We start from the raw sequence: 17,214 nt of genomic DNA on the forward strand, positions 1-17,214 counted from the left end.
ATCCAGCTAGTACAGAAGGGCTAGCGAAGACTCCAACCTCTCGCAGCTCTCTCTCCCTGCAGACCTGCCTCAGAGTTAGCTGGGCTATGTGTGTCCTTGGGGCCTGGCTGCACCCTGAGGCAGTGGCACAGTAAGGTCATTGAGCACCCGGGGCGGGGCGGGGGGGAAGAGTGGGGGGGGAGTGAAAGGAAAGGCTAACCTTTCTGAATTGCTGTAGCTGCATCAGCTCTGCTCTGGAGACAGCAGCCCTGCAGCTGGGCTCCTTGGGTGCCTATACACATGCTAGTGGATGGGGGTGTGGAAAGGGGGCATTTTAATTAGAGTGGTTGGTTCCTGGAGAGCCACTCTAATTACAATACCGTAGCATCACGTGTATTAAGTCCCCACATGTTTAAAAGTGGACAGGACATTTTAACTGAAGTTCATTCAACAAGCGTTAGTTAAAGCACCCCAGTGGCCATTTTCAAACCGATGAGGGCTTATATACGTGATGCTGTGGAGATGCTAGAGTGTTCTAATTAGGACATGGTGCAGACTCAATTAATTGAGTCTGCTCTAAAACACACAGCGGACTCAATTAGAACACACTGGAACACGTGTATAGACACCCTTGGGATCCAATCCCAATATCCTATTTGCTCCCACCCCACCTATACATACACAATGGGTACAGGGATGCACCTAATGCAACAAAGGCTACCTGGAGGGGACGGAAGCACCATTCTGCTGGCTACACTCTCCCCCTACCCCCAGATAACCTGCTTGGCCCAGCGCTGCTTGGTCCAACTCCTATGGCTGGGCAAGAACACCATGGAGCTGCCCCTGCCATGGCAAAGACATGGGAGGGGGGTATTCTGGTACCCCTTCAGAGTCAGTGCCCAGGGCTAGTGCCCTGCTCCCCACACCCTGGTGCACCAGAAGCATCCTGCCTCATGAGGCACAGGAAACATCCCTCCCATACAGTCCAGACCGGAGGTAGGCAACTTTCGGCACACATGACAGAGCATGGCATATGAAGGCATTTTGCCAGGCAGGTGGACGGGGGGGAAGCTGCAAGGGGTCTGACCTTTGTTGTGGCAGTGCAGCCCCAACCCCTTCCCTGCCGTTCATCTTGAGGCACGCATGCACCTACTGCCAGCAACAAACCAAGCCCGGGGCTCCACAGACCCCAGTGTAGCTGCTTGCAGCCTCCCCACTGCCTGATGCAAGTGGCCCAGGCTCCATGGCAGGTGGCAGGGGCCTGCCCAGAACCTGGATTGGCTGTGGCAGGCAGCCAGGAGGCTGCAAGCAGCTGCACCAGGGTCTGCAGAGCCCTGGCCTGGCTTGCTGCTGGCAGTGGGTACACCTCAAGGTAGCTGACGGGGAAGAGCCCAGGGCTGCAGTGCCACAACAAGGACTGGGCCCCTCACGGCTCCCCCGTTATCCACCCCTGGCACGCCAGCGTCTTACAAGTTGAGGTTGTGGGAGATTTTGGGCAGAGTGTTTGGGCACTCTGCCCAAACACATTGCTGACTTTTTTTTTTCTTTTTTTTTTAAGAATTTTTTCCTGTTCCCAGCCAAATCAAGTCCAAATCCATGAGTAGTCCAGAACCATAAGTGGACCTACAACCAGCAAACATCCTCCACCCCCACCAGGCGCTTCAGATATTTCCAGTGTTTTCTGGCAGCCATCCTACATGCAGACCCAAGCCCAGAGGCTTGGGGTTCAGATGCCCCCAAGTTTTGCCTGCCCTCATCCATACGGCTGCAGGATCAAGTCAGGGAGGAGCCTCTCATGTCCATAAAATAAGCATTAAGCCCCAACACCTCAGCAGGTACTAAACTACACCAAAAGAATAGTTATCCCCAGGAACGCTTAAGGAAAACTGTCTCCAGGGACCCATACATGGTGTTTCCCCTACCAGGTAAATATGGTCCAGACTATACCTGAATAAGGAGGACCTCATTTTTCAGTATTATAACACTCCAAAGAGTCTTGAATCCACCTGAATGTAGGGGTGCACCAACAGAATTTTTTGGGGCAGATACCAATGGCCTATTTTTAATGAGCCATATTGGCTGATACTGATCGGACTGCCAATATGCAGTCGAGCAGCTTGGAGAGCAGCATGTGGCTGGTAACTCTGTTGTGGGGGAAGGGGCCAGGGGGGAAGGTCGAGAGCACAGCCAGGACAGGGCACGGGACAGAGCTGCAGCTTGTCTGGGGGCCATGGGGAGGGGGGGCAGTTCCTGCCACTGCATGTACCCCGGGAGGGCATGCAGGCGCATGTGGCTCTGGACCTGCAAATGGGGTGAGGGTGGGCTGCCACTGCGGGCTGGGGCCAGGGCGGCATCAGGCTATTCCTGGCAGGGGGGGCTAGGCCAGGCTGCACGCAGCGACGCTGGGAGGAGGGCTACAGGGACCCCAAAATTTGTCATAGCCCCCCCCAACTCCCCCTCCCAGGGCTGCCACTGTCACCTGCCCCAAGCACCCTTCCCTCACAAACTTACCAGCCAGACCCGGCTGCTCTCCCTGCTGCCGGGCTGTGCTCCTGGCCACCTACGTGCTGCGCTGTGGCTGTGCTCATGCACGGGGCATTTATCAGCCACATTATTGGCCACATCAGCCAAAAAAACCCATTGCCGATACTGTCAATTTTCTTTATATCAGTGCCGAACTGACATGGGACTGATGTATCGATGCACGTCTACCTGAAAGTCAGACCCAAGAGGCTTAGTAAAAGTATTCTTATATGAGGTACACAGTATTCAGTGTCAGCACTCTCTAATACAATAAGAAAGCAGAAACCAACCCCCCATGGAGGACCCTGTCTGCATAAAAATCAAACTGCTGGTGAGGGGAAAGCAGAAAAAGTTTTGCCATACATTTCCTACCCTTTCCATTATAAATTAGGCATGCAGAGTATTTGAGTATTTGCAAAGTATTAGGAAAACTAATACTACCAACTGACTTCTATCCCTGAACTACCCGATAAAAGAACTGCACACGAACTGTAGAGAGAACAGGAATAACTTTAAACCACAAATAAAGGCCAACTTCCTCTATGATGGATAAACTACCCAAATGACCGTTCTCTACATCAAATCAAAATAGTGCTCAGGGAAACAATAGAGCTCTGTTACTCAAATATCTGAATAGACAAAAGAAAAACCACACAATGCATCACAGAGCAAAACAGAACAGAAAACACACCTGACAACCAAAAAGAAAGCTGTTAAGTGCATATATTAGCTATCGAACAATTTCTAAATACAAGGGCCCTCTTAATATAAGCGAACATGAGAAGAAACCGGCTTCGTACAAATAGTTTTCTTCTCTGAGCTATGCCTTAAAATGGTTGCTGATCAACTCATTGTCTAGGTGCCTCCCCAGGGTGAGAGCAACCTTGCCATGGCTGGAGCCACACAGCACTAAGGTTGTGGAACTTTATTCTCATCACAACTCCCAGCCCTCTGCTTTTCCAAGTTCCTTCTGAACTGGTTTGACTTCGAATCTCGGACTTGGAGGAAATGAGGGTTGGAAGGGGCCTCAGGAGGTCACATCAAGTCCAACCCCCTGCTCAAAGCTGCACCATCCCCGACTAGACCATCCCAGCCAAGGCTTTGTTTACCGGGGGCTTTAAAACCTCGACGGATGTACCGCCCTGGCGAGAAAGAAAAGAAGGCAGGATCAAAGCCTGTCCCTCGCCGCCGCCCCCCAGCAGCTTTGCACCAAACCCCGCTGCCCTGGTTGCACGGAACTCACAAGTTTGGCCGGGGGGGTTGGCTGCCCTTTTGGTCTCCGCCGGGCAGGGAAGGAGAGAGCCCTTGTGAGCAGCCTCCCACCCACGGGCGCCTGCCGGGAAGGGCAGGGGGAGCCCTGGGCGCGGAGGCTGAGGCGGCGGAGCCCCCACACACCAGCCCGGGGGCAGGGCAGGGCAGGGCACGCGGCCGCGCTCTCCCCTCCTGCCCGTGCCACTGACCGCAAGGGACTCCTCCAGGGGGCAGCGCGCGGCCGGACCTGCCCCCCGGCCCGGGCACTGTGCGCCCGGCGAGGGGTGGAGCAGTGTGTGCCTGGGGGGCCGGGACACGGACACGCACACCGGGTCTGACATACACCACCCCCCGTCTCACACACTCATCTAGGTCTGACACACCTACACAACCCGCCACACACACACACACACACACCCACCCAGGTCTGACACACACCCCCCGCCCCAGTCTGACACACACAATCCAGGACACACACAAACACACATACAAGTCTGACATACACCCCCCGCCCCAGTCTGACACACACAATCCAGGGCACACACAAACACACATACAGGTCTAACATATACCCCCCCAGTCTGACACACACGCACACAATCCTGGGCACACATACACACACACATCCATATCTGACACACATACCCCCAGTCTCTCTCTCACACACAATCCGGGACACACACACACACACATCCAGATCTGACATACAGCCCCCGTCCCAGTCTGACACACGCACACAAAATCAAACACAGCCCCCCTTCACCTCCCCCCGCAAGGAGGCTGCTTTAAGCTTGAGCTGCCAGTTTCCCCCTGGGCAGGTGGCATGACCCCTAAGCACTGCTCAGTGAGATGGGAAGGCAGTAGGGATGGAGCAGCTTAAATCAAGAGGGTTGGATATCTGCCCTGCCCCAGCCGCTCTTGTTCTGCTAAGTCAGTCCCTTGGTGGACAGCATGTGGAGCACAGTGACTCCTGCTTGCTGCCTGCTGCAGTGGGGACAAGCCCTGCGTGGCTGAGTGGTGACTCTCCTCTTGGCAGGAGTGGATGGGCCTGGCTGTGCCAGCTCTGTGCCCCCTCTGACCAGCCCTACCCTGGGCAGGGGGTGACAGGAGAGGGAGCAGAGCAAGAGCGCACTATGTTCTGCCCTGTCTAGTCCTGTAGTTGGTGCTAAACTAAAGGCAGGCCTGAGGCTGCTTTAACTTAAACCAGGTGCTGAGGCTGCACCAAGGCAGTAGTAGAACATGTAACTAGTAAAGGGGCACAGTGAGCTGTTATCTGGCTAACCTGACTATCCACAGCAATGAAGATGCTGTGCCCCAGATTGCAACTCAGGCTAGTAAACAGAGTAGCAGTCAGGAGGCCAGTCTACACTGCCCTGTTATAACTACAGCTGTTTTCCCCACCCACTAGATTAAAGTTAGCATGGCTCTCTCCATGCTGCTATTACTCCTCCCCTTTGCACTGTAGATATGTGCGCAAATACAGGCAATGCAAAGGCAGCCTGAGGCGGTCTTCTCACACCCACACAGTCTTATACTCAGTTTTGCTGCACATGCATATCTGGAAGATGTAGTTAGTAGTGTTAGTCTGAAGTCAAGTGGAAGGCAGCGTAGGTTTGCACCTTATAGACTAACCAAAGTAGTTATAGAGCAGAAGCTTTCATGAGCTGAAGAACACTTCATTAGATGCTGTGGAAGGACATGCACATTCTCTGCTTTCTGTGCATCCTTTCACAGCATTTGATGCAGTGAGTTTTAGCTCACAAAAATTTGGGCATATGGGTGCTCACGCTCTCTGTCTGTCTGTCTCTCTCAATATATATAAACTTTAGTTAGTCTATAAGGTGCAAATCTACCCTGCTTTCCACATGAAAATCCGGACCAAAATATTTGGGAATAAAGGAAGATAGCTGGACAGGGATGACTTGGATCTTTTAACACGCAGCTACAAACACACTTTCTAAGTGGAATCTGGTAAGAAGTGGGCAGGTAATGGATCTGTTGTCTGTCACATAGGGCTGAGCAATAGCCTGGACACATTCATCATCAATAGTCCCTCAGTATGAGGATGACAGTCTTCCAGTGAATTAGGTAAGTCACTTTTGAGCCTGTAGATGACTGAAGAGACAATATGAGGTCTGCATGTTCGATTGCAGACATGGCAATTGTTCTGGGAGGAAGGAGTGGACCTTGGTGATGTCAAGTCACAGCTCTCTTAACCCTTTGTCTCTATCTGCCTCCATAGTGAGGCGAGTTCGTTCAAAATGATCAGTGCCTTGTCATACATCATAGTGCCATTGGGGACAATTTAGTGCTTGAGTTTCCCAAGTACTGTTATTAACAACGCATTTCTTTGGATTGGCCTTCAAGGTGTTCTTAAGTCTCTGCTTTTGCCCACCTCTAGGGCAGTGGGCATACAGAATGAGCAAATTAAATCATTCCTAGTATCCAAGACTGAATCCCTCTGTAAAGCCATTTAATCTGTATATATACATGATATTTCAAGAATGCCAAATTATAAGGGACTCTGGCCTTTTGGAGTTGCCCTGATGTTTGTGGTGTTATTATTATTCTTTGTTTATTTGGGGGCTGGTCCCTGGAGCTAGCTGGTATTCCGGTTTTTAGTTTACTGCTTGCTGATCTCTACTCACATTGCACTGCTAACTTTTCGGTACTAATATGGGTAGCGCTTCTACAGAGGGAAGTATGCTTCTGTTAAACTGCAAATGCCATGTTGTGGAGCCTAATTGTAATATTGATAAAGCCACAAGATGGTGCTAGAGGCATACAAGCTAGTAGAAGCCCTCCCACAGTGCTATCTACATGCTCAGGCACAAGGTGCGGTTGGAAGTAAGGGAAGGTGTGGAGATGTCCATCGAATTTGAAAGGTGAAAGTCCTATTATTCTACAGTCATACTCTTTGGGGCAGAGAGGTCTTTTTGCTACTATAGCAGGGGCCCAGACCCTGTTACTTGGGTGTAAGGGAAGGGGAGGAGAGGGCACGGTGGCAGAGAGCCCCTTTAAGAAGATGCAGCAGGCTCAGCTGCCTGTGTGGGGCTACAGCTGCAGGAGAGCAAGCTGGGCCTTGATTGACAGGGAAACCCCTGTGCAGAGCTGGTGATAAAGAGGGGGCGGGGCTTCCAGGCATATAAGCCCAGGACCTGAGCCAGAGCAGGAAGTCAGAGCCTGTATGTCGAAGGGTGAGGAGCTCCTGAAGTTGCCTCCAGTGGATGGAGTAACAGGCACCTATGCTGTTTCTGGAGCTGCCCAGAGGAAACTAGAAGGGAGCTGATGACCCTGTAGTGAAGAAGTGAGCCAGAGCAGGGTAGAGTCTTTTTGTTGTGAAGCAGGTGGTTTTGTTCATGTTGTGGGGCTTTAGACTATAAGACTGGATTGTGACTATGGGGGAGGTCTGGAGGCCACAAAGGGGTGCCTGGTAGGGCACTTGGCATTGGGCAAGCCTAGCTGGGGTCAAGGGCCAGAGGGCTACGGGCTGGAGAGGCAGGCAGTCCAGCCCAGGGTCAAAGGCTAGAGGGCTAAAGGCTGGAGAGGTGGGCAGCCTGGCGTGGGATCAAGGGCTAGAGAGCTAAAGGCTTTAAAGGTGGCCAGCCTGGCCCCAGGGTCAAGGGCTGTGGGCTGGCCCAGAGCAAGGGACGTGGAGGCCAAACAAGGCTGAGGCCTGGGCCCCAATCAGTGGACCAGGGCTGGAGGCAGCACCATACTTAAGACTTATGGTGGTCCTGGGCAAACCTTTAGCACCAGGCTCCCCTTTGCCAGAAATAATGATAATGGTAACAAAAATTACCATTTTCAGGCCCCTTTTCTGTCTGGACCCTAGGCAGCCGCCCAATTCGCCCATGCTTGTGTCTGGCCCTGGCTGGAGGTCTGCCGCCAGAAGAAAGGGAGGCTAAAGTCAAGGAAGACAGAGGCCTTTACAAGGGATGGAATGGTATACAGAGTATCATCTGCAAGGCATAGGCTTAACTGTAGGGGCAGAAGGAGGCCACAAACTTAGCCCTTAAGGTGAGTAGCACATAAAGAACTAGTAGGGAGACAGAAAGAGAGATCACCTTGGGCTCACCAGCCTCTGAGGGCAGCCTGCCTCCAAGTTTTACAACAAAACATGTCAGGTGAGGAACCAGGGCAGAATGCTGGGAGGTGATGGCAAGAGCCAAGCAAGGTCAAAGTGATCACTAGGGAGGTGTTATGTTGCTTAGGTGACATCTGTTTGCAGCTGTGACCTTGGCCAAGTCAGATCCTCTGTGCTCAGCTTCCCGTCTGTAACATAAGCATTCCCTGCTTTACAGGGGTGTATGAGGACAACAGAAAACAACTGATGGATGTGAGGTGTATTAGTGATGGAGACCACGTAAACTGACAGGATAAAATTTAAACACCAGATCCTAGAAAAGCGGGAAGTGCTGAGTCAAGGTGACAGTTGTGTGACCCAACACTTCCTCACTTTGACATCCCTAGGACTTTGGAGCCAGAGCAATACAGTTGTCCCAGCCTATTTCCTGAACTCTTTCCTTCCCATTTTTCTGAAACAATTTTCCTTGTCTTGTATTTCCAGTCATGGAGACCAAAAACAGGACATCCTGTATCCCATGCACAAGTTGCCGTTATCTCAGTTCTGTTCAGGAAAAGCCCATGTCATAATGCTAGAGACCACCCTTTCCTCTCAAGCCACCCTTAGACAGTGCCAAGCATAAGAAACAGGGAAAAGCTCTCTTAGTTGTTCCTCACCACAGTCAGGTTGGCTTCATTAAATATAGACGTGAGGCAAGCAATCTGTGACAGTAGATACATTTGTAGTCTAGGGCAGGGGTGGCCAACCCATAGCACCTGCCACAAATGGCATGGGCAGCCTGTGTGGGTGCATCTATATGTGCACATTTATTGTGCAATAACCAAAATTACTATGCAGCACTGGCACACATCTGCATGTGCACACCCACACTATGCAGTAAATATGGCAACTTATGCTGACTTGAGCATAAATTTGATACCTGCATCATGCATGTATCAAATTTATGCCCAATTAGTTACTGTGTAGTAATGCAAGTGCAGATGCCTTACTGTGCAGTAACACTGTGTATGTGGACTGACTTGGGACTAACTTTAACACCTGCACATGTGGATGCCAGCTTATTCCTACGTACTGCGCAGTAACTTAACTGTGCAGTAAATTTAAGCTGGTGTAAATGCATGTGTAGACATGCCCTGCATGTGGTAAATGGCAGGTTGGAGAGGGAACAGGCAGAACAATGGCAGATAGGGCAGGAAGCAGAAAGCAGAGCAGCAGGTGGGATGGGGAGCGCAGGTGAAGCAGAAAGCAGAGGAGCAGATTGGGCCGGGGAAGGGGATCAGAGTGTTACTCAGGGAGGGTGCAGGGCTAATTTGTGGCATGCCTGCCAAAAAGGTTGACTTCCATTGACCTCTTGAGTTTATGCTCAAATACTAAGAGGTAGATAAATGATTTTCCTAATTTGCTGAAAATGTATACTTTCTCCAAAATTACCCTGCATTGAAACAGGGTGTTATACACAGCATGTATATCCCTACAAAAACATTTACATAATTTTTTTTCAAGCATGGATTTGGAATTGTTGTTTCCACAACAAATTAAGATGCCTGTGTAGATTCCTATCTTTTCTATGAATAATTGTTTTCCCACAACAACTGCAAAAACTTATTAATTTTTTCACTGTTCTCTCACTCCTCAAAGTTGTCATGATCTTTGCTGGGATCCCCATAGCAGGAGTTACTACGTGACTGTGTTCAGCATTCAAAGTATAGACAATTTCTGGAACTGATAACTGGGCAATTTTTCCATTCATACCTTGAAAGAAATTAAGGTTAATCAGTAACACAAGAGACTTTTAAGAGCTGGCAAAAAGGTAAAGGAAACTCATGAATTCAAATAAGATTAGAGAGAGGTAGTAAGGCATGTTAGTCTGAGTTAGTTTATAATGTACCATGCTGTCTTGTCTTCAAATAAGGTTAAGGTTAAAAAAACTAGCATAGTATATCTTTTCCTATACTTTGTCTAACCATTCATGCTACTTATATACACTATACAAACACAGAGATATAGAATTAAAATGGCCTGTAGTGTTTACATTTTATTCTTGAAATAAGTAACCAAAAAAGCATTCTAAAATACAAAAAATCCTGTTCTGTATATTCAAACTAAGGAATTAAGATTTTTTTTCTTTATCTCCATGTGCCCAAATAAAACATTCATTTTTTAAAACAAAGTTTACAAAAATTCCTTATATTAATAGATGATACACTACTACATTGACATTTTAAGCACTATATTCAAAGAAAGGAAACATAAATTGCTTTTTTCACAATCAGCCAATTATGTCTACATGATACACGTAATGCAAAAGCCAAATTCCGCTCTCACTCTGTTCTCAAACCGGATTGACTCTACTGACCCAATGAGAATTACTCCAGATTTATACTCTTTTCTTTCTGTGGTCTGTGTGTTTCTGTGTTGCATCCATGTACTCTTGGCAAGGTGTGTGTGCATCTGTTTCGTGCATTTTAAGCCCTTTTCATATACATGCAGTTATAAAAAGAATCAGTTTTAACACGGGAAAAATTTCTCATCTATTCCTTTATAAAACAAACTAACTGATTTCAACCCAGAGAAGGGTTCTGTTACCATTAATCTCAATTCTTGAAGTTTGGGAACAGAATAATTGAACTCAAAATAATAATTGTGGACAAACTCACTGATTTTCATCTATTCTCTTACCATTTAAATAATACCATTTTAATACTATATATTCAACTTTTAAATAAATTATTAAAAAAGTTATTTAATATAAATTTTTAAATTATTGCAACTATGAAGCAGATGTCACACATTTATTTACTCTCTAATATTACTCTCATAATTCATTCTAATATTTCCATACACGAATTACTTGTAATTTCCTGGAGTAAATTCTGAAAAAAATGACCATACTTTTTTACACTATTTGTAAAAGGAACTTGTGATTTTTTTCTGCTTTATAGAATCATAGAAGGACCAGAAGGGACCTGTAACATCAAGTCCATTCCCCTGCCATGGGCAGGAGGTAATTGGGCTCAAATGAGCTCCACAATGTGCTTGTCCAGCCTCCTCCTGAACATCGCAGGGGATGGTGACTGCACCACCTCTGCTGGGAGTTTATTCCAGATTCTAGTTACCCAGAAGGACCTGGCACTTGTCCCTATTGAACCTCATCTGATCATTATCAGCCCATAGGACCAGCCTGTCATGGTCATCCTAGATCCTTGCCCTGTCTTCTAATGTGCCCACACGTCCCCACAGCTTGGTGTCATCCGCAAACTTAATCATTGCACTTTCCACTCCCTCATCTAGGTCATCGATAAAGATGTTAAAGAGTATGGGCCCAAGCACCGATCCCTGGGAGACACCATTGGAGACAACCCTCCAGGATGAGGCCATCCCATCAATTACAACTCGCTGAGATTGGCCACTGAGCAAGTTGCCAACCCACCTCACTGTAGCCTGGTCTAGGGCAGTACCCTCCAACTTGGCTGCGAGAATTTAATGGGAAACAGTATCAAAGGCCTTGCTGAAGTCTAGGTAGATGATGTCCACGCCTTTTGTCCCACATCCAGCTGGCTAATTACCTGGTTGTAAAAGGACACCAGGTTTGTTAGGCATGACCTCCCCTCGACAAACCCATGTTGGTTGTTTCTCAGTAGCCCACCAGTTGCGAGCTTGTGGTTGATGGCCTCCTTGACAATTTTTTCAAAGATTTTTCCCAGAACCAAAGTCAGACTGACCAGTCTATAATTAGCAAGGTCCCTCTTCCCTTTCTTAAAGATAGGTTCCACGTTAGCCCTCCTCCAGCTGTTCAGAACCACTCCTGAGTGCCACGAGTTTTCAAACAGCCTCGCCAGAGGCATCGCTATGAGTTCAGCCAGCTCTTTCAGCACTCTCGGATGCAGGTCATCTGGCCCAGCCAACTTGAAAACATCCAAATGTTCTAAGAGTATCTTCACCTGTTTGGGACTGATTTTATGTGGACTGCTGTCATCGCAGTATTCTCTAGGCCTCTGGACAGGTGACAAGTTCTCACCTGGTTTCAGGAATACTGATGTGAAGTAAGTATTAAGGAGCTCTGCCTTTTCACAGAGGTCAACTGTGGGCTTCCCCTCCAAATTCAGTAGGGGTGCCACAGTGGAGCTTGATTTTTTTCTTCCTCCCTATGTACCTATAGAAGGACTTTTTGTTATCTCTAATTTTGGTTGCTAGCTTGATTTCCATGCATGCCTTGGCTTTCCTTGTCCCGTGTCTGAAAACCCTGGCCACATGGGTTTGCTCTTTGAATGCTGAACAGTTTTTCCATTGCATGTATGTTTCTTTGTTCTTTTTTGAGAAGTTCCCTAATCTCCCTGTTAAGCCAGGCAGGTCTCTTGGCCACTTTCCCTCTTTTTGACTGCGTGGGGATGGTCTCTTTTTGAGCTGTGAAAATTGCCTCCTTCAGGAAGCACCACCGTTCCTGAAATCCCAAACCGTCCAGTCACTCATTGCATAGGGCCTTTCTGACTAGACTCTTGAGTTTACCAAAGTCTGCCCTTCTGAAGTCTAGGACTTCTGTTCTGCCCACAGAATTCCCAGCCTTTCAGTGGATGGTGAATCTAATCAAATCGTGATCACTGTCGCCCAAAGTACGTCCAATCTTCAGGTCACCTACCATGTCCTCCCCTTTGGTCAGCACCAAGTCCAGAGTAGTTTTACCCCTAGGTGGTCCCTCCACAGCCTGTGTCAAGAACAGGTCATCTATAGTTGCCAAAATGTTGGTTGACCTGCTGGAGCTGGCCAAATGGTCTTCCTAACAGATGTCAGGATAGTTGAAGACACCCCTGACAATCAAGTCTTTAGTGCTGGCTGCTTCAGTCAGTTTCCTGTAGAATGCCTGGTCGCTCTCCTCTTCTTGGTAGGGAGGTCCCCTTCTCCTGAACCCTCTTGTATCTTGACCCAGAGGGTCTCAAGGGACTTCCCCCTGCAATCAAATTAAACCTGCAGGGAGGGGTCCTGCTCTTCCACATAGAGGGCCACCCCTCCACCCTTCTTTCCAACCTAATCCTTTCTATAGAGCCCGTAGCCCTCAACATCCACTGCCCAGTCATATGTATCATTCCACCAAGTCTCCATCAATGCAATGAGGTCAAATTCCTTGTCTGCCAGAGGGAGTACCAGTTTGTCCTGTTTGTTGCCCATGCTCCTGGCATTCCTATAAAGACAGCTGAACTCACCCCTAGTCATCTCAGGTTTTCTGTCCCTCTGCAAGTGTCTTTGGGCATTGGTAGTCATCTGGATGTCCCCTACATAAATACTCTCCTCTAGGTTACTTTGGTCAGAGGATTTATGCCCAGCAGTGGAATCTTCCCCCACTCCCCTTGGCTTGTCTAGTTTAAAGCCCTCCTCAGAAAGTCCACAATTCTCGTGAAGAAGAGCTTCTTCCCTCTGCCCATGAGGTGGATACTGTTTCTTGCATGCAGACAAGTGCTGTTGAACTGCATACCAAGGTCAAAGAATTCAAAGCCAGCACAGTGACACAGTCTCCAAAGCCTTTGGTTGACTTCTTCGATGCAGTCCTCCCTCCAATTGCCTTGGCCTCTAACTGGGAGGATTGAGGAGAAGACCACTTGTGCTCCTAGTTCCTTGAGCTTCACCCCCATTGTCTTATAGTCGCTCATAATTCTTCCAGGGTTGTTACTTGTCGTCATTGGTGCCCATGTGGATGAGGAGTATGGGATAATGGTCTGTAGGGCGGAACAGTTTTGGGATCCTTGTTGTCACATCTCAGATCCTGGCTCCTGGAAGGCAGCAGACCTCTCAAGCAAAGGGGTCTGGAAAACAGATGGCACCTCCTGTTCCTTGTAGCAGGGAGTCTCCCACAACAATCATCCTTTGTTGCCTCTTCAGTGGTGGCAGCTGTTCCTGTTCTGTCCTTGTTGCAGAGGACGCAGATGCTTTTTCTGTTGATGGTGTGATGGATAGTTGTTGTGCAGGGCTATTGGTGGAGCAGCTGATGCACATTGTGGCTTTGGGCCTGATGTGACCAGTCTCCACTCTGTCATTAGGGGTGTCTCACTGAAGCTTGTTCTTCTTCCTGGTCTCCGTGGCATCGTTTTCCAGGTGCGGGGTCTGGCAGTAAGCATTGATGTCCTCCTCATGCTTCCTAATGGTTCCCACTCTGCTCACCTCCTCCTGGAGCTCCCTCATCTGGCCCTCCAGAGTCTCCACCAGTGAGCATAGGATGCTGTGCATCTCCATCAGGGGGCAACTCGGGGCTGAGAGCCTGCTGGTAGCCCCTCCGCAAACTGTCCTGTGCTAGCTCTGCATGCCAGGGCCCAAAGCACGCCTGTTTGCACGCTCTGTTTGTGCGGCTCCCTAGGGGGCTGGGCTAAGTAGGAGCCGGGGTGGAGAGAGGTGACCTTTCTTGGCTCCCCTCAGCTGCCTCCTGCTCCTGACTAGTGCCCTCCCACTGTGTGCCCCACTTCCCTCTCGGCTGTGCACTGAGGGTGAGACTGGGGTATGCCAGAGAGGTCTGCCAGGGTCTTTGGTTCTCGGGGGCACGATGGGCTTGTACCCATGCGTCTCTGCCAGAAAGCTGTCCCAGTTTCCATTGTCACCATTTCTTTTATATGTCTATAAAGTTATTTAATATGTACACTTCATATCTTGATAAATTTAAATTTCCCATAACTTTATTGTGACAGCATAACGTAGCAATGACTTGTGTGCATTATTAAATGTTACTTACAAAGTATCTTTATTCATCCAACTTTCTCTATTCTTTACCACCTCTTTCTGCATGATGAAAATGACATATAAGTTCATTGGAGAAGCAAGGATTTTTTGGGGGGTGAGATCTTTTAAGGGACCAACTGCATAATTGGAATAAAGTTAGACAAACTTTCAAATACAAAGCATTCTTTTTCAGGTTCTTCAGGGACCTGAAGAAGAATACCTTGCATTCAAAAACTATTCTAACTTTATCTCAACTATGCACTTGGTCCAATAAAAGATATCACCCGCCAAAAATCCTTGCCTCTCATATAATTTCTGGACCTTCATATAATTCCTGGCTACAACATCTTTCTAAGGCTACCGTATAAGTTCATTCTGATACTACCATATACATTAATTCTAATATGAGCTTTCTTTTCCACTGAAACATAATACCTATTTCCCTCTCCATATAAATATTTTTTGCCCATTGACTACAGCTCTTCAGAAATAACACAACAGAGCCATACTACAAGTATATGCATAAGATTCTGTGGTACTTATGGAAATGAGCGCAGAAGGTTCAAAAGCACCTAAAAGAGTCAGCAGAACAAGTCAAAATCTCTTGGGTGCTTTTGAAAGTGCCTCTCAAAATGCAGTTGTTCCCTAATGATTCACAGTCGTTTGATGGATCACTGCTTTCCTCTGATACAGTGTGACATTCTGTATCAACCTGAACTCTGCCCAGATGGAATTGACAACAACCACTGGGAATGGTTCAGTAAATGCGGGGAGGTAATAAGTAGCTGTGAGGAATGACTTCAAGCATGGCACTGTGGTGGTGTGTTCCACCAACTCCATTTCTGGCATCTAGCTGCAATGTAAAAAGAATAAACAATCCTGGGAGAGAGGACAGGAGCTGTGGTTTCCTTCCTCTCCCAAGGGCCTACTCTTGTCAGATTCCCAAGGGCCTACCCTCATCAGATTCCCTCCTGTTTCTTGTCCTCCAAGCCCCAGGTCTCTGGGCTTGCCCAGTGGCATAGGTTCAGAACAGGAAGGATGGGCGTGTGCTCGCATCTAGATTACTCTAGCCTGGTTGTAAGGAAGATACTACAGACTTCAGTCACTAATTTAAGCATATCTATCCTGTAAGGAAGTTGTAGTGAAGTAGGTTACTTGGATGCCCTTTTCACCCCTCGGGGAAGACAACAAACTGAGCATAGCAACGGGACTCTGAGCCTGCTTTTGGTTTGGTTACTGATTACGTTCTATTTTATTTTATTGGGTGAACATTAGACCCTATGTTAAATGCTGGGCTAATAAATTTACAAAGGAGTTCAGGGAAGAATCCATGCCCAAAAAGTTAAACATATCTTGGACTGCAGCTGATATATCCCTGCTGGGCCTCCCAGCTGTTAGCTACACCCCAACAGTCTACCCATAGGGGGATTGTAGTTGCATTGCTTAACAAAAGTCCAGTGGGTTAAGTCTTTGTTTAGATTTCCAATAATGATTCTCTTGAGAAGAAACAGGTGTGCTCTTCTCTTTATTCAGGGCCCCCAGCTGACAACAAAAGCCCCCTTTGTCCCCATTTGGGGTAGAGGGCTTCCCTCCATTGGTGGCTAGGTCACTTTCCTGAAGAGTCAGAGATACAGGTTTAAGTCCTTCAAGCTGAGGATAACCTCAAACCATGACCTCCCACATTTTTGGCGTTAGTGCTGTTGCCACGGGCAGCCTTCCTGAGCAATGCTGATTGCGGAGGTTGCACTTTGCACTGAGCTCAGTGCTTGGGATGAGTTTGAGTACTGTTTCCCTAACGTAGGACTGTCTTACTGGTGCCTTACAGAGCATTTAACATGGGTCCCACTAGCCTGGAGGCAGTGGCCCCCTCTGCTGTTATGAAATGCAGACCACACAATGGGGGGGCCACGCATCATCTGGGAGCTGCCCACAGCGGTGGGGGAGCCATGCACTGCTGGCACGGCCTGTGTGGCAGGACTACACGTACCTCCAGCTCAGGCTGGGAGCTGTGGAGGCCACCTCTTACCCATGCAGCCAGGGAGGATCTCAGAGGGTGCCACACAGGGGCTACCCACCGGTGCCATCCAAGGCCTCTGGCCATATGTAAGTGGATGGCCCTGGCCACCCCCAGCCACCAAACTGAAGTTGGCTCCTTATTCCTAGTTCCCACTTCCTTTTTCAACGCTAACCTATACCCAATGTAAGCTTGTTATTCATGAATTACTCTGAAAAGAGAAATTTTCATCAGCTATGTGCATTTACAAATTAACAATCTGCCCCATAATCCCATCCTAATATGATCTTCCTTTACAGCTCTGCAGGGTATTATTTGACATATTAATTAGTAAATGGGCACAGCTAATGACACGCTCCCTCTTCAGGCCGTGTAATTCATGAATAACACGGTTTTATAGGGTACGAGTTCGTTTTGGAAAAGGACCCGGGAACAAGGAACCAATGTTGAGCCCCTCCCCGCTGCAGCCCGGCCCACAGAGGAGCTCCGGGGAGCCCCCGGACCCCGGTCAGGCGGGCGCGGGCCGGGCCCCTAGGGGCGTTCCTCGGGCCAGAGCGGAGCCACCAGCGAGCGCCGCTGCCCTCGTTCTGCGCCTGCGCGCGGGAGGCCGGGAGGGGGCGGGGCTAGAGCGCGGCCCCCAGAGGGGCGTGGCCGCCCCGCC

At 48.6% G+C, this 17,214-nt stretch overlaps 1 protein-coding gene across 6 annotated transcripts in view; it reads right to left on the reverse strand.

The window, feature by feature from the left end:
- Nucleotides 1–17,214, reverse strand: part of FBXO10 (F-box protein 10) — an 86,345-nt gene that overhangs the window by 65,840 nt on the left and 3,291 nt on the right. For 4 of the 6 annotated variants that reach the window (XM_006021457.3, XM_025201421.1, XM_025201422.1 and 1 more), the window contains exons 2-4: nt 15,267–15,272; nt 3,896–3,901; nt 2,491–2,528 (exon numbers count right to left, since the gene is read on the reverse strand). In XM_006021457.3, the coding sequence (XP_006021519.2) occupies nt 2,491–2,528; nt 3,896–3,901; nt 15,267–15,272 (50 nt within the window). The other 2 variants (XM_025201423.1, XM_025201424.1) reach the window with 2 other exon arrangements.

This window comes from Alligator sinensis, unplaced genomic scaffold, assembly GCF_000455745.1.
Source record: "Alligator sinensis unplaced genomic scaffold, ASM45574v1 scaffold434_1, whole genome shotgun sequence".
Classification (NCBI taxonomy): Eukaryota; Metazoa; Chordata; order Crocodylia; family Alligatoridae; genus Alligator; species Alligator sinensis.